The sequence below is a fragment of the Grampus griseus genome, assembly GCF_964374135.1.
Source record: "Grampus griseus genome assembly, chromosome: 1".
Classification (NCBI taxonomy): Eukaryota; Metazoa; Chordata; class Mammalia; order Artiodactyla; family Delphinidae; genus Grampus; species Grampus griseus.
This window is the reverse complement of record NC_139017.1, coordinates 133,816,007-133,838,899: the sequence shown is the minus strand read 5'-3', so window position 1 is coordinate 133,838,899 and position 22,893 is coordinate 133,816,007. Positions and strand designations below refer to the sequence as shown.

The 22,893-nt window shown below is 37.6% G+C and overlaps 1 protein-coding gene across 1 annotated transcript in view; it reads right to left on the bottom strand.

The window, feature by feature from the left end:
• Positions 1-16,094, bottom strand: part of MYSM1 (Myb like, SWIRM and MPN domains 1) — a 41,158-nt gene extending 25,064 nt beyond the window's left edge. Inside the window, exons 1-8 of the mRNA XM_082655540.1 lie at positions 15,991-16,094; positions 12,404-12,479; positions 10,489-10,559; positions 8,468-8,545; positions 8,351-8,374; positions 7,155-7,233; positions 4,302-4,400; positions 800-1,572 (exon numbers count right to left, since the gene is read on the bottom strand). Of these exons, the coding sequence (XP_082511666.1) occupies positions 800-1,572; positions 4,302-4,400; positions 7,155-7,233; positions 8,351-8,374; positions 8,468-8,545; positions 10,489-10,559; positions 12,404-12,479; positions 15,991-16,055 (1,265 nt within the window). The 5' untranslated portion in view covers positions 16,056-16,094. The remainder of the gene's footprint in view (positions 1-799; positions 1,573-4,301; positions 4,401-7,154; positions 7,234-8,350; positions 8,375-8,467; positions 8,546-10,488; positions 10,560-12,403; positions 12,480-15,990) is intronic.
• Positions 16,095-22,893: the final 6,799 nt, after the last annotated feature.

The following is a 22,893-nucleotide window of genomic DNA, read 5'->3' as shown; positions in this document are numbered from 1 at the left end:
TGAAAGTTACTAATTTAGTAAGCCTGGTTGTTTTCCTTTGGTAATCTTCCTAGGTTACAGCAGAAGCCCTCTGTAAAGATGGCTCTATACAATTCTGTAGCTCCTAAAGCAATAAAAATTATGCATGTTTGATGATGTCTTAATTAAACTATTATGAAAAATGCAAATAACTTTCAGAGCACTTAAGCTAATAAGGTGGGAAGTTTTTGGTTTGTTCCCCATCCCTGAGTAAATAATTCAAATAAAAGGCACTGAAAATTTAGAGTGTAAACTTAATATATCAAAAAATTCCTATATCCTGATGAAGGAATTATTAACACATTATGTCACAAGTTCAAAGTTGAAAGCATTTAAGGCAGCTATTTAGAATGGTTTCTGAAATCTAGCCACATTTAATGATACTATCCTGTCACCAAGGTTTCCTCTCCTTGTACCTCAAAGTACATCATAAACTAAGACATTCTCCCCCTTTTCCCATGCAGTTAGTGTTTTCTATATCTTCCTAACATTGTCCTAAGAAACCGCTTCTTAAGGCAATCATCTATCCCTTTTCTTCTAGGACCACAGACTCTTAAAGAACAGACAGATGGGTTAAGATAGCTATAGATGACAATATTTACCAAAACTTTCAAAAGATTTCATTATGAGAAATTGTACGTTTTGCCTATGGAAGTATATAATATGTTACAGCTCTCTGGAACACTAGGAATATAAAATACTAAATTCTGCATAGGCCTAAGTAAATACTCTAGAGTATCATAAGCTTTAAACCAGCACCAAAAATACAATTTTTCCTTACCACTGGTCCAAAATATAATTCCGAATTTTCAAATAGCGTTCTGGAGTTTTAGCTTGGCGTCCCTCAAAAAACTCAGGAATTGCTTGTTTTTCTTCCTCTTGAATGATATTTCTATCAATTTCTATTTCTTGTTCTGGTGGCTTAAGCTCTTCTTCCTCATGGCTCTCCTCCTCCATTTGGCAGGAAGAATGAAAAAGCAATTCATTATCACTCAAATCTTTCTGAACTTCACAAGGCTCTGGAGAAGGTAACTGCCTAGCATCATCTATTATTCCATTTCCATCATGCTTATTACAGTTTTTCATCAGTTTATTCCATTTCTGATCATATAATTCAACTGATTTTTGGTCACTGGTGGTGTGATTTTCAGTCCAAAATGTATTTCCTGAGCTTGAAAGTGTTTCCTTCTCACCTTGCTTTATATTCTGAAGATACTCCTTGGAAGATTTAGAAATGGGATCTTCCTGGCTGTCAGAAGCAATGAATTCTCCTTTACTGGTTTCATGACTTTTATTTTTAGAGATATCTAATAAGAGATCACTGCTAAGATTCTTTTGGGGAGCTTGAAAAGTCAACTCATCTGCCTCATCTGTGATGTCTACTTCTTCATCATCAGATAACTTTTCAATTTTTACAGCATTCCAGTTGGGATCAGCACGACCCCTTAAACCTGATGGTGTCCATGCCTTTGTGCCTTCAGCTTCATTTTTCATCTGAAAACCACTGCTGTTTTTCTGATTTGCTGTTTCCTTCTCTGGACCATCTGATTTTACCTTATTAAAAATCAAGATAAAACCTCCATAATATTAGCATTTTAAAATGTAATCACTGGCACAAAAAAATAGGATAGATACAAAATTATTAAACTGAGTACACGTCAATGGTATATTATACCTTTACTATTCTTTTCTTTGAAGGGTTTACAACTGCATTTTAAATGTAAAAGATCATCATTTCAAATTTCCATAAATATATTTGACTCATTCATGGTCTGGTGATTTTTATTAATCAAATAATCATGACTTACTATTCAATACTTAATTTTCAATATTAAGTTTAAAACAGGAATCTGGCTCAGATCAGCCATAAAGAATGAACCAAACAACCGTCATACAAGGTATTCTCTAAGATATTTGTAAAGGCTTATTTCTCAGAATGTCTGATACCTCAGCTGATCATTTTTTATAATGCTAAAAAATCCTTTAGTTAAAGGAGTCTATCTCACATATCTTCACTTAGTAAATTAAAATCATCTTTTATTTAAATACAAAGACAATAGAAACAAACTGGTTTTTGCAGGTTCATTTAATGTAGCTCCAATATTATAGAACTTATAATTTAAGGCATGAAATTATCTATCATATCTGCTATTATAAACAAAAATATCTTGTAATGCAATAAGGAAAAGAAAATAAATGTCAATGAGTATATATGATTTGAAATAAAACCTTTGTTACATATAGAGTTTTTGAAAAATCTTGTACGACTGATATACCCAAGGGATGACAGCTTCCAAAGAGAGATTATTTCTAGATCCTTTATCACAATAGACTCCCAGGATGTCATATTTGAGGTTAACTGGCTTACTATGTAGAGGAGAAGGAAAAGGTAGCAGGAGGGAAAAGGAGATTTGGACATTTAGCCTGAAATAGCCTTTAACAACCTTGCTATTTATTTGAAGTCTCCAGTTTTTAGCTTAAGAATTTAGATAAAATTTTGCATTATATTTCATTATATATTGTTTCTTTTAATATTAAAATGTACCCTTTCACCTCAAGCCTTTGAGTAAAACTGACACTACAAGATGCCCCGCACATTCTAGTCTGAGGAGCACAGGAGTAACAATAAATCAGGGGCTTCCCTGGTGGCAGTGGTTGAGAATCTGCCTGCCAATGCAGGGGACAAGGGTTCGAGCCCTGGTCTGGGAGGATCCCACATGCCGCGGAGCAACTAGGCCCGTGAGCCACAACTACTGAGCATGCGCGTCTGGAGCCTGTGCTCCGCAACAAGAGGCCGCGACAGTGAGAGGCCTGCGCACCGCGATGAAGAGTGGCCCCCGCTCGCCGCAACTGGAGAAAGCCCTCGCACAGAAACGAAGACCCAACACAGCCAAAAATAAATAAATAAATTTATTAAAAAAAAAAAAAGAATAACTAAATTAGGCTTATTCTGTTCCATAATACCTTAACCTTAGCAGGCTGTCTTGAAAATACTTTTGCTGATTAAAAGAGGTAGTAGATGACTGATTTACAATGAATCCATTCCATTACTTACTTCCTATGCCCAAATGACACTAAGTTAGATAAATCTTGTATACAGGGTAAACCCCATTACAGCTGACCCTTGAACAACAAGAGGGTTAGGGGTGCCAACCGTCCACACAGTTGAAAATCTGCATATAACTTATAGTTGGCCCTCCGTATACGCGGTTCCTCACCATCTCCAGTTCTTCCACATCTGCAATTCCGCACCAGCAGATTGTGCAGTGCTATAGTATTTACTATTGAAAAAAATCCACATAGAAGTGGACCTGCTCAGTTCAAATCCTATTTACATTAAAAGAAAATGTAGGGCTTCCCTGGTGGCGCAGTGGTTGAGAGTCCGCCTGCTGATGCAGGGGACACGGGTTCGTGCCCCGGTCTGGGAGGATCCCACATGCCGCGGAGTGGCTGGGCCTGTGAGCCATGGCCGCTGAGCCTGCGCGTCCGGAGCCTGTGCTCCGCAACGGGAGAGGCCACAGCAGTGAGAGGCCCGTGTACCGCAAAAAAAAAAAAAAAAAATGTAAACAGTCAACCTTATCTATTTACATTAAAACACCAAATTTCACTTAAGGGCCAACCCTATTTACATTAAAACACCAAATTTCACTTAAGATACTTTCAAATTCTATATAATTATGTTTCGAGAACTCAAGCAGAACATATTAGAAAAATTCTAAGTATCAAAACTACATGGTTGAATATAGCACAAATTACTTGAAAGACTAAGGAACTAGACCATAACTACATTTCTGAACACTGCAATTTATTAAAGTTTTCAGACAATTCTTCATAATAATTGTACAAGTTTCACTGCTATTAAAAAGATTTCAGAATCATGTTAGCATTTTTGGCCCCTAAGTTCTAATCATTCTTAAAAGTTTAATGCAAATATTTGAAAAGAAATTTAAATTTCCAGGAAACAATGACTTCTAAGGTTTTCTCTTTGGAATATTATTTGCTTTATAGGATGTTTTTGAGCAATTAATATTTTGTCCTATTTAACTGCATGAAATTAAGTGGAGTAAAATAATAATGCCTATTTAATAGCAACACTCAATACATTCAATATATGCTTTGAGATTTTTGAAGACAAACATTTATAGGGTACTTTATGGGTATAAGTACTTTCACTATAAAAACTTTGAACATTAAGACTTTAATGCTTGAATTAAAGAAGTATTTCTGCTTATTAATTTTATTTATTTAAAATATTATCACTAGGGTATTTATATTCTGCTTACCTTATTTTTAAAGTACTGTCTGGCATAACTCTTCACTTGTAAAACACTGCGACTTCCAACTAGCTTTGCAATTTTGGTCCACCTTCGGCCAAATTTAGCCTATGTTATCAAAATGGAAAAGAAATAGCTTTTGATTAGCTTACTTAATATTCCAAACTACTGCCATATTAAAAAAAAAACAACCCTATCTTTATTTATTTTCTAAAGCACACAATGAAGCCTCACGTACAATACAGTTAAGTCAAAGCCCACATTCTTCTTTTCAAATCTTGACATCTGAAAACAGACCAAAATGATTTAGAAATTTTTTTTTTTATAGCTACCTAAATGAAGACCCATCACTTCTATGTATTCCTAACATTATGTATTAGTAGTGTACATTATGATGTTCCAAATTTAAGACAACTTAAAAAAAAGTGCCTAAAAGGGAGGCAGGTTATATTTTCCAATTGTAGAATCAACTGAATATGTTCTGACACTAATTTCAAAATATTTTTTTTTTTACCCAGATTCCATCTGTTACAGTAACTATTACATGTTCCATAGCAGATACTTTTACACTATACGGATATCACAGTAAACTGACTTACAAGAGTGAATCACAAATGAAGCGACCTGCAACCAACATCTCCCTACACCCCTCCACTGTCAAAGGCTGTATACCTACTTATACTGAAGCTGTGCAGGGAAAAACTGAGAACTTGAGGGAGCTCTGGTGTGTTCTGCAGTACAGACAGGAACGCATTATAATTTTAAAGCGAGACAGAATTTTTAGGTATCAAGCCTATCATCTGATACATAAATCTCCTTTACATTATCTACAACACAAGATATTCTCTACTTCTCAAAGTAGCTCAACAATCCTTTCTTAGAATTCTTAAAACTATTTAAAGAAAAAAAAAAAAAAACCCCACAACAATTCAGAGAAGCTGATTCCAGGGCCAGATTTACAGGTCAGACAGTCATGACTTACGGCAATAAATCATCTTCAAAGTTCTGACCTAAATGATAAACCTTAATTTATACACTTATTTCTGGTATTCATTAGAAAATCTGACATATGGACAATTTCTTAAAACTGAAAGTACTTCTGAGAAAATGATTACTAAGTATAAATTAATTATTTAAGATTGTTCTTAACTAATACCTAACTGAGATCAACTTACTGAAGATTTAGTTATCTGTATTGTGTGATGAAGGCAGATAGGTAACGTGGTAGCATGGATCACTTTTGGAAACAGGAAGGATTTGGATAAAGTTTGACTAGTTAGGATTGCAGGGGCTTGGACACTATGAAAATTGGAGAGGGGACACTAACAAGAGGAGCAAAGAAAACATTTACCAATTTAAAAAGAGAGCAAAGGGACAAGACAGAGAAGGAAAAATCTTTCATCATTCAGCACCACATAATTTCCTTCTCTCAAGCCTGACAGAATTCAGTCTATAAACAAATGATACTAATAGGTTAAAAAGCTGGGAATACAACCAATGGTTCCATGTATTTTTGTGGGAAAATATTCTAGGTTTAAAATATCTATGTATATAGATAGATAGGTAGATAAAGATATAGATATCTACATATGTACCTAAATAAATAGACACTTGCTTTTACAGGGACAAAGTATCTCTGGAAGGATATACAAGAACAGATGACAATGGTTACCTGAGGCAAAGAGAACTAAAGGTTGAGACAGGAGTCAGAGGGAGCCTTAACACCCTACAACTTTACGTACCATTTGAATTTTGAACCATGCAGATACAGCCTTTATAACTACCACCAAAGTCAACAATAACCTAAAAATTCACAACCCGTGTGTGTGTATGGGTGTGTGTGTGTGTTCTGATCTTTGGTAATGAACAAAACACCAAAGTTGTCAGCAATCTTAAATAAATGACTAGTTAATTAGATTATATAAATGATAATCATGCAACAGACTAAAATACCAATATAAAAAACATCAACAGTACAGGAGAAAAATCTCAGGAGATAAAACCCTCAAAATAGTTTATGTATTTATATAAAACATCACAGAACATAGATGTCATGGTGATGTTAACTACAAAAATACAAACACATTTTATTTCCCGTCATCTGCAGAAATATTAACAATGATGTTTCAATTTGCATTCATGAATCCTACATATTACATAAATATTCTATATATATAATATATAAATATATATAATTTCAAAATTAATTAGTACAATACTGGGTAACATGTAAGAAAAAGATATAATCTACTATTGACAGTTAAAAAAAATTCCTGCATGTTTTGCTAAGCTTCATTATATTACGGAGTTTTCTCATAATCAGAAACTTATGTACATATTTTTCCATTATGCAACTTGTGGACGTTTAAATAGATCTCAGTGAAACACTCATGCAAAAATAATGTTTCTGGTCTTTAATTACACCCACTAAAATATTTAGACTGTGTGCACAATGCCAAATATCTGAATTAAAAAAAAAACTCAGCTGATCACCCAGACGGTTCCAAATATACATGTTTTTTCCCTAGAGAAAAGATCAGGTAACCAAATAATTTTGCCTTTTAATCCAGGTAGTTGGTGTCATGTATGCAGATATAGTACAATTTCTTGGATTTTATTAATACAAAAAAGGGGTGAAAATCAATAATGATCCAAATCTATTTTAATATTTTATTTACTTAGGTATGAGTTAAAAGGAATTCACTTATATTATACTACAAACATCACTCTAACTACAGAAAAACTATGATCACTGTAATTAGAAAGAAATTTCCAGTCTCTATAAATTAATTTAACCTTATAATTCTATCAATATTTGCTTCTAGAATTACTTTACTATAAATTAAAAATTGCTCTATTTACCAGCCCTTGTTCAAACAGCTCTTTTTCTTCTATCGTCCACTTTACTGAGTAACTGGCTGGTTTTGTAGGAGAGTGTACCCTGAGGGGAAAAAGAGGAGTTGCAAAAAAAATTTCTGAAATGGAACATTCCATATTTATGCAGTCAAAGGTTATACATAGCCATGGGCTAAATTTAATACTTTGAGTCTAAGAATTAAAAAGAGAAGAAGAAGGCTGCAGTCTCCACCTGGGGGAACAGATTTGCCCTGTCTTGTATACTTCTCTAGCTCAGGACGATAGGAGCCCCCAAAAACATAATCCTTGGGTCTGAGTGAAGATAATACTAAAAGACATCAAAGGAAGTCAATGTGATAACAAATAGGCTTCCTCAGACTGGACACAAAGCAGCAGATGTTAATATATTTCCAAATCCAGAGTTTAAATTGGCTTGTCAACTGGCATGTCAGAGTTTAAATTGGCTCCAGAAATATCATCTCTCTTATTCTTCTATGTAAATCTATGTAAATATCAAGCCAGAAAACAGGTAAAAATACTATGACATTACATTTATTGCTTTTGAAATGCAGGACATTAAGAAATTAAAAAGTGATAAAACTCATTAATTTAATTCAAGCAAACCATTAATCTTTTCATTGACTTTATTTGGTTTCTGTTGTTTGTTCAGCAAAATGCAAAAGCCAAAGTCTGCTCAGGGCTCAAACTGTTGGTAATTGGAAATCTACCCTCTAAGGGATTATAAACATGGAAGTTTAGAAACACTAAATAACATCAAACTTTCTTCAATTGTAGGGAAAGGGTGTTTATAAAACAGTTAATGCTTAATCTCTCTAGATAATTTTTGAAAGCCACAAATTCAATTTAAATTTTTGTTTGAAACGACTGAAAACTAACTGACAGGGCAACAGGAATCAAGTCAATTCCTAACATATTAAAGGGCAGCTTTATAAAAATGTTCCCCACAAATCCCTAGAAAACCACCTTTTTGTAGGGCCCTAAAAAAATTCCGACAAATAAATAACAATAATAAAATTATCTTGTGACATTCCAACATCTGTACAAGAAATTTTGACTTTATATTTTTGTATAACCCAAGGTCAAGAGGGCTTTTCTACAGGTCAGCTATAACTTTTTGCTTAATTTTTCCATAACTTTTAACTAATCAAAAAGATTTTAAAATATAAAACATAAGTACATACATGATTTTTGCTGGTTTCTGCAGACTGCACCACATGAAAAAAGAAAATAAGGAAGCTTGTGAAGAAGTTTTTAAAAATACAATTCAGACTTTCGAAAGTATTATAAATTGATTTTACCTCTTCATGTATTTTTTATCATCTTCCTTTTGATCAAGCCAGAATTTTCCTGGAAGTGACTTTTTGGATAAATAATACCTGTGTAATTATTAAGGAACTTTTAAAAAAATAATAAAGTCCTGTAATTTTTATGCAACTTAAAGCAGGCACTCACATACTTGTGAAAGTCACACTTGAATTCTAGCTAAACCAGGTCTGCAAAAATTATGACAAAAATGTTTATACCTCACAGGGTTGTTATATGGATTAAATATTACATGTGAAGTCACACATGACACAGTACCTGCACAAAATGTGTGCTACATAAAAGTTAGTTTCTCTTCCTTATTTAGTGGCTAAGAGAAGATATATCCTCAATGTTTTATTTAAATCTTTTTTCCTAAAACACATGGAGAATGTAACAGATGAATTTGATTGGTTGTCCAGGGTAACTTAGGAGTATTTGCTTTCATATTTCTGAAAGTAACAGAGAAGACTTTAGGGTTGCTCTCTATCCTAATAAAAATAACAAACGCTTGGGTCAAATTTACCAGAGAGTCTCCCTCTCAGACTTTTTAAACCTAGCCTATACTGCAATACTTTAGATTAGTCTGAGATATTCTTCACTTAACAAATATTGTATTTTGTGTACATGTATTGTGTACATGAGGCACTATGCTAGGTACCAGGTGCTGAGGACAAAGAGAGAAAACATTAACCCTGTCCTCCAAGAGCTCACATAGCTTTTATTCTCATTATTTTGTTTCCAAATCTGGAAATGAACGAGTGACTACTTAAATATTCATTAATCTAGAATGGCACTGTTCAACGTATTAGCCAATAGCCACATGCGTAGCTACTGAGTACGTGAAATGTGGTTAGTACAAACTGAGATGTACTGTAAGTATAAAATACACACTGGATTTCAAAGAGTATAAAACAAAGAATGCAAAACATCTCAATAATGTTTATATAGTGATTAAATGTTGAAACAATATTTTAAATATACTGGGTTAAATAAAATGTTATTACAATTATGTGGCTACTAGAAACTGTAGATATGTGACTTGCACTATTTTTCTACTGAAAAGCAATGATCTGGGCTATAACTGTAATGTTTGGGGAGAGTTAGAGAGTAAGAAAGCCTAGAAAGGGCTAACCTATGATAATTAAAGGTACAAAGACACCCCGAAAACAATGTAGCAATAAATGGTAATAAAAAGGATATTCTGGCTTAAAGAGGAGATAAAAATCCATGAAACACAGGTGAGTTGAAAATAAACCACTCACTACTATTAGAGTAGTATTAATAACCTTTATTAATCAGAAATCTTTTTGTTCAATCCTTTCATTTTACATATAAAAAATGGAGTCCTAAAAAAGTTAAGTTGCAAATGTCACAAATAGATGAAAGAAATAAGGACAAGAAGCCAGTGGCTGAACTGTGAATAAGGACCTACAACTTCTGGTGCAAAAAAATCTTCATTCTATAGTTTTATGCTTTTTACTTGGATTGCTCCCATTAACACCTGTAAATCGGTAGAGTAAGAAGTGAGAACTTTTACATATTTTAATTCTATGTCCTTGGACAAATTCACGTCTCATATAACTGAAAATGGAGGTTTAGACTGAATGATTTGGACTTCGACTAAAGATTCTAGCTGATTTAAAACACTCTACAGGGAATTCCCTGGCGGTCCAGGGGTTAGGACTCCATGCTTCCGCTGCAGGGGGCACAGGTTCGATCCCTGGTCAGGGAACTAAGATCCCACATGCTGCGTGGTGTGGCCAAAAAAAGTTAAAACATGAAACACTCTATAATTTCTACTCAATATTAAGATAGTATAAAGAGTTGGTTGACAACAGAAACTCAAAAATAGTGAGTCAGATCTCAGACTTAGTGGTAAAACAGAATAGGCAGGTAACACATTATATACTAGCAGTTATATACTATCTAGTAACAGTGGTCTCTTCTGTAAGTTTTGCATTTATGGATTTTTAACCCTGAAATCTTTACTTTCCTCATAATCATTAAAGGATACTCTTCTTCCAACAACATTTTCTCAATGACAGCTCTGTTCTCTTCACTGATGGTGCTATCCAGAGTCCAAGGCTATTAAAAAAAGGAAGAATAAATTTCTTTATTTACTGCTTTTTGAAATTATCTTCTGTTTTGTTAAATAAAAATACATAATACAATGATTACAAATAATAAAGCTACCATTTACTGAGCACACAGACATATCTTTGATGCCCACAATAATGCTATGAGATAGGCATTACTTCTTCACAGATGCATCCATAAAGGCATTCACTGACATTTCAAGCAGGAGAGAAGAGACTTGAGCCTTGGATTCCAAGGCTCAGGCTCCTACCCATGATAAAGTAATGATGGCTATCCTGTATGAGGAACTTTTACGTATTAGGCATTTTGCTAGATACTTCACCTATTCCCAAAACTCACCACAATTCTTTATTTCCCTTAAGCCACAACCTCTCCTTAAATAATCATACTCTTTTTTAACTCTCAAAACTTAAATATTTTCAGGCCAGGTCTCTTCTCCAAGCTCTATTTAGACTGTTATAACTAACCGCTCACTCAAAATTTCCACTTGGATTTCTAATAGGCTTCTTTTTTAAAAAAATAAATTTATTTAATTTTTTTATTTTTGGCTGTGTTGGGTCTTCATTGCGGTGTGTGGGCTTCTCACTGCAGTGGCTTCTCTTGTTGCAGAACACAGGCTCTAGGCTCATGGGCTTCAGTGATTGTGGCATGTGGGCTCAGCAGTTGTGGCTCGTGGGCTCTAGAGTGCAGGCTCAGTAGTTTGGGTGCATGGGCTTAGTTGCTCCGCAGCATGTGGGATCTTCCCAGACCAGGGCTCGAACCCGTGTCCCCTGCATTGGCAGGCGGATTCTTAACCACTGTGCCACCAGGGAAGCCCCTCTAATAGGTTTCTTAAACTTAACATATTCAAAATAAAACTCACCATAACATACATTCACCTGCTTCTCCCCCTGCCTTCCCAATTTTGTAAACAGTACTACTAGTCACCAAGCTATTCCAGCTAGAAACCCAGGAATCATCCTGGATTCTTTCCTTTTTCCTCAATCCTCGCACCCAATTTACCAAGCAGTTCTACCTCCAAAACATAATTCAAATCTGTCAACTTCTACCACAACCTTAGGCCAAGCCACCACCAAATCGTGCTTAGATTCCTACAAATGTTTCCTAACTAGTCTCTTTGATTCCCCTCATTTGCCTTTCCAACCTTGTCACAGCTGTCATCCCCTCCCCTTTCCCACTATATTCTAGACACTGGGTTTCAACCAGAGCCTTTGTGCTGCTATTCTTTCTGCCTAGAACATTTTTCATCAATTCTTCACATATCTATTGTTTTCAACTTAAATGTCACCTCCTCAGTTTCCCTCACCAACTTTATCTAAAGTAGATTCCCCACCCTGTAACTCTCAGTCAGCATCTTGCTTATGTCCTTCACGATCTATAATTAGTCTACTTGTTTACCACCTGACTTCCCTTTAGAATATAAGCTCCTTGAGAGCAGGACCATGTCTGTCTTGATTACAGGTGTATCCCCCAAACTTGGCCTAGTGTCTGGCACATAGTATGTACTTGATAAATAACTGTTAAATGAAGAAACGAAGCATGCAATGATCCCGATTTTTTAGATGAAGAAACTAAGGTTCACAAATCTGGTAAGTGGTAGAGCAATGATTCATACCTAAATCTAACTGGCTCCTAAGTTGATTCCTAAAAGGCCATTTTTTCAAAGTCAAAAGAAGAAAGAATAAATTCCTTCTATTTTTAAGGAGAAAGGTTTCAATATATTACCTCTGTGACTGCTGAGAACTAGCACCAAGTTTAAAAAAAAAAAAAAAGAGGTACTCTGGGTACTGAGTAACGGCTTAATGCACCTGATATTCCCATAAAATACTTACAATAAGACCATTCTCAGTTCTCCACGATGAGTCAAGATAGTGGTCTTGTAAAACAGATGCTGTATTTTCATCACTTCTGTAATAATTAAGAAAATGGGTATGAAAGTGAGATTATACCAGTTAATTAACATAATTTACAGAGCACAGTGACTGGGAGGTTTCAGATGTTAAGCAAATATTTAGTTCCTTTCCCCCCTTAACAGATTTAACATTGCAGATGCCTGCTCTACCTTTGGCCTGTGAAATATATAGTGGCTTTAAGCCACCCTATTTCAATTGCTAAATATCAGACTTCTCCTTCTCCCAATAAACAACTTCATGAGGGAAAAAATACCTCCAAACAGCAACTACAACATATTCTGTGGCTATGAACCAACACTTCAGATTTCTTTAGATGAATATGCATGTGTATACAGGAATTCAACTTTACAATTAATTCTTTTAGTTATATCTGAAGCATAGAAGCCACCCATCAACAGTACCACCCTCAAAATGAAGAAAAAGCCAGAACAGATAGAAGAACCAAAAGAAAATACTCAAAGGAGGACAGTACAGTGAAGAGATAAGAAATGTGATGCTTTAGTAACAACTCACATAAAAAAAAATTAACTTGGGTTACTTGGGGGCTTTTCTATGTTCATGGGGGATTAAACTTGAATTCTCACTCTTTTCACTAATTAGAAGTTTCTAAAGTCACCCTGTTCACTTCATATGGAAAAAGCCTGAACAGTTAAGTTTGAGGAGGCCCAATCTGTGATATAATTAAATTTAATATTTGCTTCTGTACGTTTTGAGGTTATAAAGTTTCCTAGTTACTGACTTTTCTCAGTCTAGTGTAAAGAATTTGTACCTCTTAGACTGCAAAAACCTATCTACAGGTTTCTCTCCATCTGGCATATATATAAGGTTTATTGTCTGTCTCACCCAATAAGAATGTTAGCTCCATGAGAGCAAGTACTTAGTTTGGATGACTGCTATATACCCAGGGCTTGGCATATAAAAGATAATCAATATTCGCTGAATGACTGAATGAACAAGATAGGTGGGGCATGGATCACACAGGTCTCAAGGAGTTAAGGAATAAAGATTTTATCATAAAGCTAATTGAGGACTGAAGGGAATAACATGATAAGATCTGGATGTAAGAAAAGACTGCTCTAACTTCAGAAAAGACTAGAAGGGGGTCAAAGAGACAAGAAGTGGTTAAGACGGAGTGATTATATAGATACTAGAGAGAGGTGACAGTAATTCAGACCTAAAGAACAAACTGTGAACAGGAAGAAGTGATCACATTTGAGAGGATACTCAGAATCAACAGACTCTGATAGAAGGAGAGAGGTAAGGAAAAGGGGTAAAATCTAGGTCTGTGCCTTGCATGACTAGGTGGATGGTGCCACTCATCGAACTGGGGAACTTGGAGAGGCAGGTTGGGTAAGGAAAGTTTCTATAAAGTGAAGCTGAGGTGCTTGTGGCAAGTCCAAGGGCAAAAAGATTCAGAGAATTGGATAAATGGATGTGAAGCTCAGGAAAGAGATTTGGGAAACATCAGCATGTATTGGGTGGAACTTAAGAAACTGTTGTTTTTGTAAGTCAAAAATGGTGGAACGTTGGGAAAATTTCATATGGTCCAACTTAACAGAAATTTAAGTCTTGAGAGATGGGACTATGTGGTTAGTGAGAAGTCTTACGACAAAAATCCCTTGGAACATTATGATTTAAAGAATAAGCAGAAGAAATGGAGGATGACAAAGAAGGGAAACCAAAACATTTCAACGTCATCTTCTAACTTTGGTAACCAGCACTTAGCAAGGACTTAAAAGTGTTTTCACTTAATCCTCAAGGGTTCCACAGATGTTATAATCAGCTGTAACTACACAATTCAGAGGGGCAACTAAGTGTTCGCTCACACCAAATGCCATATGATCAGAGCCCCCAACACCAAGGAGCAACTTTCACCAGAATATAATGTTAATGATGCTCTGTGGAATTGTGTAAGGCAATGGCTCTGACCATCAGGAACCAGTAATCTGTTATTGGTTGCCTGAGACTAATATGATTACAGGTGCCACCAGCAGACTTAAGGCTCAGCAGAATAATGAGAAAGGAAAGAAAAAGGAAAAAGAGAAATAAAACACGATCAGAAAAATAAAGAAGAACCCATGGAAAGGGGTAAAGCCAATGCTCTCAGATGATCGGGTAAAGCCAACGCTCTCGGATGATCTTTAGTGTTTCCAAGGCCAGCTCACTTCTCTCTGGACTGCAGATAAGAATCCCTCCCATTTATTTCACACACTTATTGTGAAAAGTAAATCAAATCATGCATGTAACAGCACTTGATCAAGATTATCTTGATCTACGCAAATGTGAACAATGATTGTTATTAAAGGCTTCCCATTCGTTTGTACAGACTCAGGCTGCTTCGCCTGAAGATTTGAGAGAGAATGACTAAATGAACTTTAAACCCACTATCTTGGTGCCTCATGAGCAGGGTTAGTACTCTTCTCCACAATTTACAGAGGCGCTATTATCAGGTTGGACCATGTGAAATTGCTATTTTATAGGTCAAAAATGGTCTAAGGTTGGCAGTTTTACATGGTTCAACCTAGAGACTGCTAATGAAGTTGTCCATAGTTACAAGCAACATAGATGGCTGAGTTTAGAATTGAGGTCTTCTGATTCCTGACCAGTCTAGGCCTCTTCCATTACTAAAAGAAGATTCTGAAAGCACATTTTTAAAATGGCATGTATCAACTTCTCTCTCTGCAAGCGAGGAGTCAAACAGCTAGATGTCTCAAGTTGGAGGATGCTGTTTAAAATCACACTGGCCTGCTCTGCAGGAACTGGTAAATAAATTATGACCCCCTCACTGGGTCCTCAAAATACTATCCCTGATGGCATGGTAAAGAACACAACATTTACAGAGCCCCTACCTTGTGCTAGAGCACATCCCATAATTATTTCATTTTATCTTCACAATAACCGTATGAGGTACATAACATGATTGTCAGCTAACACATGAGCTGAGGCCCAAGGTCACACTGCTAGTAACTGGCAGGGTCAACCCAGAGCTGTCCAACTCTGAAGTCCAGCCCCTTTCCTTCAAGTCACGCTGCTTCTCGGGAAGTTTTTCATAACTATCCCTACATGGAAAAGGTAACCGGTGGCCGGTAGGGATAAAACGACACGCCCAAGGTCACACGGCCTGCAAGCGATGGAACAAGACTCCTAAGCTCGGGTACTGTCCAGGGGCCGCCCTTGTTCTAGTTATGGTTGGGCGGTGGCAGTAATGGAAGAAAGAATCTAATTGCTGAAGAGTGGACAACGTGCTAGGCGCGGCCGGCGCCCTCACGGCATGCCGGTAAAAGGTTAAAGGGCCGTCGGTCACTAGCCTCCGGTACCCGCACCCTGGGCTCAGGAGGAGCCCGCAAGCGGGATGGGCGAGGCGTCTCCCTCGCCGCTAGGAGACCCTGGCCCAGCGGATGGTCTTCCGCTCCCCTGGCCCCTGCCGGAACCGCGGCCTTTCTAGAATACCCTCCTCACATCTGCGCCCCTCCTCGTCTCTGCAAGACCCAGTCTCTACGCCTCACCCAGACTGTGCCGCCGCTGGCACCACGTCCCCTTCGATATCCACATCCGCCTCTTCAGCCGCCATGATGGAACCTGACCCCGGCCGTCTTCTCGAGAGATCCCGCGAGAGGTGGAGGGCCTGAAGGCGGGGTCCTATGCGTCACGGGGCGGAGTCGAAGCCTCGGCCAGCCCTTCCCATGCTCAGCGGGGCTTTCAGTGAAGCGGGGCTTTCAGTGAAAAAGATGCTGCGGAACCGTGTGGCTTGGTCCTTTTGACTTTTGTTGACTTGTAAAGACCTTGGCAAGTAACCCAGGCTTGGGTTTTGAAGAGACCGTGCTCTTGCATAAATTCTTTGGCGCCTCACTTCTCTAATTTGTAAAACGGGGATAATAGTAAATATCTAGTGTGCTGAAAAGATCAAGTCAGACCTACTTTGAACTGTGAAGGTGGCAACAGTGACCCTTACCTGCTGGTTTTCTTTCTTTCTTTCTTTCCTTCTTCCTTCCTTCCTTCCTTCCTTCCTTCCTTTCTTTCTTTCCTTCTTCCTTCCTTCCTTTCCTTTTTTTTCTTTTAAGAGGATTATTCAGCACTTACTGAAGTGTTGAACAACATCTTTTAAAATTCAAAAGAACATTTAAGAATGTAACTTACGATTGCATATTTTATTTCATAGAGATCTTTACAATTAATTTAAAAATCACTCTCATGACCATTGATCTTCACAATAACCCACTGAGGTAAGCAGGACTAGTGTCCGTCACACATTACAGATGAGGAAACTGAGGCTCAGAAAGCTGAACTGACTAACATAAAGGATAGACAGCTAGTCAAAGACAGAACTGGGACCAGAATCTAGGCCTTTTGACTCTTTATGAGTACTCACCCTCTACAGATCATGTTGTTAGGAACTATGAAAGACAAACACCATTTCTCTCAGAGAATTTATGGCTCCTCAAGAAATTAGATATTGGCCTATGTATTCTTGTACCTTACCATCTATCACTCATATTATTGTAGATGTTCATTCACTTGCTTCCACCGTTGGATGGTGAATTCATTAAGGACAAAGACTGTATCTGCTAGTCTTTGCACTAGTTCATATACTACCAACATTCAACATGGTGTCTGACCCACATAAGGTGTGCAATAAATATTGAACTGATGAATGAACCAATCAGCTAATGGAATGAGTTCACTTCCCGCACTGTTGTGAGTTTGTCCCATCTCACCTTTGTGCTCAAGCCATAAGATGAGCTGTACTATGAATGTGATGGCAGAAGATGGAGAGAAAGTTTTGTAAAAAGGGAGATCCAGTGCTCAGAAACTGAATAATTCTCCATCCTTAGGTCACCCTGAGGGTGCTTTTCCTGTTGCCAAAGGGCCTTTCCAATGACCAGTCCCAGTGGTAACTGGCATGCCTGTAACAGAGTAGGCATTCTAAGATATTTGTTGGATGTAATTTACAGCAAGTTTAGATAGATGGATATAACCAGATAGTCAAAAGAAGATAGATGCTTTTCATTGATCTTTACATAGCAGGCAAGATGGGAAGCCTGGTCGTACTGTTTGGATACACATGATATCAAATGCCTTCTAGACCATGACACAGAATACTGTGTGAAGAGCATCTCCTGCAACACAGAACTGAAGGCTTTCTGGCCCAGTGCCAGGCATCAGTAGGCATTAAAATATATGTGGAAGGAAGGAAAGGAAGTCCTGCACAGAATTCAGATATGTCCCAAGGCCTTTGATATAAAGGCCTCCCTAAACAGAAGGACTAGTGTGAAGCCTCTCCAAACATACCCCACACTATGCTCTTGGTTTGCTGGCTTTATGTGAAACAGGCTCCGTAAGGGTCTAGCCCAACCCCACCTGCAAGGATACAGCTATAACCCCACAGTCGGGTGGACTCCTGAGGCCTGGTCTACTATTTATAATTCCTTGTTCTAGAGGTCTGCAACTCTGTGACTTGTTTAAAGACCTATTTTCTCACCCATTTTCTGAAGAATTCAGAGTTCAGAATTCACAAATATTTGTATTCCTACTGTACTCAGTACTAGGGAAATGATATTGAATGAGATGCACTCAGTCTCTGCTCTCATAAAATCTATCAAACATGCAATTTCAAGAGGATGTAATAAGTTCTATAATGGAGGAGTTACAGGCTGCTGTGGGATCACGGGGGGTGGTGGGCACTTATCCCAGAATAAATACTCTCCTATACCACATTTTTGAGGATGATATTCATCAGTTAAAATTTGAGAGTAATGCTCTAGACTCTGGGGACTATGAAATAGAAGACGCTGTCCCTAACTTGGAGAAAAAAACCAATGGAAAAAGATTAGAAGAAATAGTGTCTGATCCTCACACAGAGCTTAAAGACAAGATCTGAAGGGCTCAAACTGTTTCCAGGTAAACTTAACTACATTTCCCCTCCCTCACCAAAAAGCTCAAAAGTACTTATAAGAATACAAGAATAGGTAAGCCAGACAGAGAAAGAAAAATATCGTATGATATTGCTTATATTTAGAATCTAAAAAAAGAAGAAAAAGATACAAACTTATTTACAAAACAGAAAAAGACTCAAAGACATAGAAAACAAACTTATGGCTACCAAAGGAGAAAGGGTGGTGGGAGGGATAAATCAGGAGTTTGGGATTAACATATACACACTACTATATATCAAATAGATAGCCAACAAAGATCTACTGTATAGCACAGGGAACTATACTCAATATTTTGTAATAACCTGTAAGGGAAAAGAATCTGAAAAAGATTATATATACATATGTATAATTATATGTATATGTCACTGTGTTGTACACCTGAAACTAACACGACGTTGTAAATCAACTATACTTCAATAAATTTTTTTTAAATACAGAAATACCCAGCACCCAATAAATTTCAAAATGTCTGGCATCCAATTATGAGGCATACAAAGAAGTAGGAAAATATGACCCATAATCAGAGAAAAAATCAATCAATTGAAACCCACCCAGTACTGTCACAGTTATTAGAATTAGCACACTAAGGCATTAAAATAGTTGTTATAACTGTATTCTATATGTCTGCATGTTAAAAAAGTTAAGTAGAGATGTGGAAAATATAAAAATAATGAAACTGAACTTCCAGAGATGAAAATTACAATGCCTGAGACAAACAATACACTGGGTGGGATTAATGGTAAATTAGACATTGCAAAATAAAGGATTAGTGGACTTGAGCACATAATCAAAGAACTATCCCTTTCATTTTAGAGGTGAGGAAACCAAGATTCAGATAGAGTTACATAGCTGAGTACCAGAGCTGGGATTCCAACTCGAGTCTTTCTCACTCTACACTTACTCTGTTATATTTTCATTTACAACAGAAAGAATAGGGTATTTTGCAATACTATGTGAGATATTTTCACATTTGGTTTAAGAATAAATCACAGTCAGGCATCTCTGATTTCTTTGAGGTGCTTAGGTCTAGAAATGAGTAGAAAGTGTATTCTGGAAAACTGTCTTGGGTTTCAGATTTTCTGTCCCCCATTAATACACTCTATTTGATCCTAAAGTAGAATTAGCAGGAGGTGGCATACCTGTAAATCCTCCTGAATGCTGTTAGAGGAACATTCAGTCAATTAATTGTCTGTCTCATATCTCAGCTACATTGTGTTTGAATCCTTTGGAGAGCTCATTTCCCTTTTCTCCATTTCTGGTGAAAAAAGATCACTGCATTTTTATTGAAAAAGCAAAGTATAATGGCAATATTATTCCATAAAAGCCGGCATGTTAATATTCATTCTAATTAGCTCAGATTTGTAACGTGCTTTAAAAGTGGGAAGTGTCATACAACTGCTCACTAATGTTGTTATTACATTATGATCCAAACTGTCAGCTAAATGATTGCCAGAGATTCAAAAGAGTTCCCATTTTAAAAATAAAATGGCCAGTTAGTGGGGAGGAAAACCACTTTATCTAAATAGAGGTGAGATAACAGATGAATGCAGACATAGAATTATAGGCTACACTTGGCAAGCATTGGATATGAATTGAATTGTTCCAGGAAAGCAAGCTGCATTTTATTTTATTTTCCCTCCCCAATTCCCTGAAATCACATAAGGTAGCTACTGAAAAAGCTGTTCTCAATATGTTGTAAGGAAAGTCTGCCAATGCACTTCTTACATTTTAATTACAGTAATGTTACATTCATCTGACGTTATTCGGAAGGAGAAGAAAAGATGCCAACATTAATGAGCTCCTACTATGTGCCATGCATTTTACATACATTATTTCCTTACAGCCCTTTGAGGCAAGGAATTGTTATTTCCATTTACAGATGTGGTAACTAAGGTTCAGACTAGTTAAGCAATTTACCCAAGGAAATGTAGCTTATCATCTTTTCATTACATCATGCTATCTCAGGTTGGGTACTAATAGCATCATTCAGAATTGCATCTTTTCTTCTCAGCAGCCCCCGGTGGAAGGATTATTCCTCTTTCTCAATAGCTCCAGGAGGATGAGCGGGGCTGGCCAGGCTTGGGTTTCATGCCATCCCAGAAGCCAGGTGGACTCAGTTCCACCAGCACCACATGGAATAAGAGGAATGGTGGCTCCCCAAACAAAATAAGGGTACCATTTCCAGAGAGAGGAGGAATGGGTGCTGGGTAGGTAAGACAGCAGATGCCCACTGTACAGTTTCATGTTGCACGTCCCCTCTGTTCCCCCAAGCCTTGGATACAATCTGTGAACCACTACAGGCTCATGTTAACATTGTTATCAGGCAAATTATTCAGCCTCTCCAGGCTCCTGCTTCTTCATTTGTAAAATGACCTATGAAATAATCTCTTCTGGGCTAAAATTCTTTGATCCTGCTCTTATTCAACTCACAGACATTTATTGAACATTGTTATGGGCAAAACAGGGGGATGGGAATGTCGAAGTGTGCATGCGTTTATATATAGTTCTCTGGACCACAAACAAAATATGCCCCCTGCTTTTTTTTTTTTTTTTTTTTTTTTGCGGTATGCAGGCCTCTCACTGCTGCGGCCTCTCCCGTTGCGGAGCAACAGGCTCAGCGGCCATGGCTCACGGGCCCAGCTGCTCCGCGGACCCCGGACCGGGGTACGAACCCGTGTCCCCTGCATCGACAGGCGGACTCTCAATCACTGCGGCACCAGGGAAGCCCTGCCTTCTACTTTAAATCTGCATCTCTTCCCCCATTCCCAGCCCATCCACATTCTCAAGGGCACTCTGCCTCTCTCCATCCCTCCCCTCTCCCTCCCTCCCTCTCTCCCTCCTTCCCTCCCTTTGAAAGGGCTGGTCCTGACTGAACTCTGGTCTTCTTTTGCCCTTTTGAAACTCTGGCTCAGAGTTGCCAAATCCGATTTTTCTTTTAAGACCAGCCAGAAATCAAGATTAATTTGTGAAAACCAATTCAAGTTTTTTAAAAATGCTGTTGAACCAAACAAACACTTATGTGGGCTCTATCTGACCTGCGGTTTGTGACTGGTGTCCTAAATCCTTCTCTCATACAAAATGTAATCCTTCAGTGTTTTTGTTTTTGTTTTTGTTTTCACATATGCTTGTCCTGCTATTAAAGACTTCTTAAGGGCAGGGAAAATGCTTCTGTTCTTCATCTTACCCATGACATCTAGCACAATGCCTGGTACACAGTATGCACTTAATAATTGTTGAATGGATGAGCGAATCAAGTGGAAAGAATAAGGCCAGAGTTTTGTTTTAATTGAAAACAAAAAAAAACTTACTTTATAAACACATAATCAATGAATATTTTAAATGAGAAATATATATGGCAATTGAATTATGATCCTGACCAAAAATACACAACCCAATAGACAAGGGGAAAATTATAAACCTAAATAGATTCCCAAAGTCCCTTTCCATTACTGAGGGAGAGACACATGAAGTTCTACTGCCTGACTATTTATTTAGAGTCTATACTTTCGGGCGGAACCAAGGGGAGGCAGAAATTAAATAATTAAATTGAGGGAAATAGTTCACTGTGTATTGATCCTAAAGGACTCTTTAAGATCAACACCTGTGCTGACTCTCATTTCTATAACTCACATGTGATAGAATCCTTGTGCACAAAATCCAGTCCAGTGTCCTTCACTTCATCATCTTGGTAGCTCCATTTCCATGTGAAAAGTCAGCTTTAGTGTTATCTCCTCACTTAACATCTTCCTGACCAGCCACATACAAACCGCCCCCTCTTCCACGAGCCTAAAGCTATAGTGCATGCTGTGTCAGGGTGCCATCACTCCAGCATGTAATTGTGACCCTGCCCATGTCCACACTAGCCCGGGGCCTTTTTTGAGGACGGGGACCATGTATAGGTTATCCATGCCTAGCACTTAGTGGGTGCTCAGTCAATGTTTGGAGAATTGCATCAATGACATGTCCTCTATATTAGGAAGCATATTATCTCCAGAGCTCCAAGGTATTCAGTTCAATCCAGTAAGTGTTTATTGAGCACCTATTATGTTCCTGACACTGTTCTGAATGCTTGGGATATGCCAATGAATAATAAAGACAAAGTCCCCTACCTTGGTGGAACTCGCATCCTAGCAGAGGGGAAAAGAAAATAAACAATGAACATATATTAATTAATTGTATATTTGTTAGAAGTGTTTGAGTGCTAAGGAAAAAGAAAAAAAGTAAAACAGGATAAGGGGCCCAAGAGTTCAGAGTGGTGGAGGCCTGCAGGATTAAAGAGGGGGCTCAGGGTAGGTGCTATTGGAAAGGTGGCATTTGAGCAGTCTTGCAAAGCTGAGGGAGTTGCCCATCTGATGTCAGCAGAAAGGGTTCAGGTGGGAGAAGCAGCCAGTGCAAAAGACTCCAGGTGGGAGTGTACCTAGTGGAGGCCAGTGTGAAGGAAAGTGAGCAAAGAGGAGAGCATTTGGAGAAGAAGCC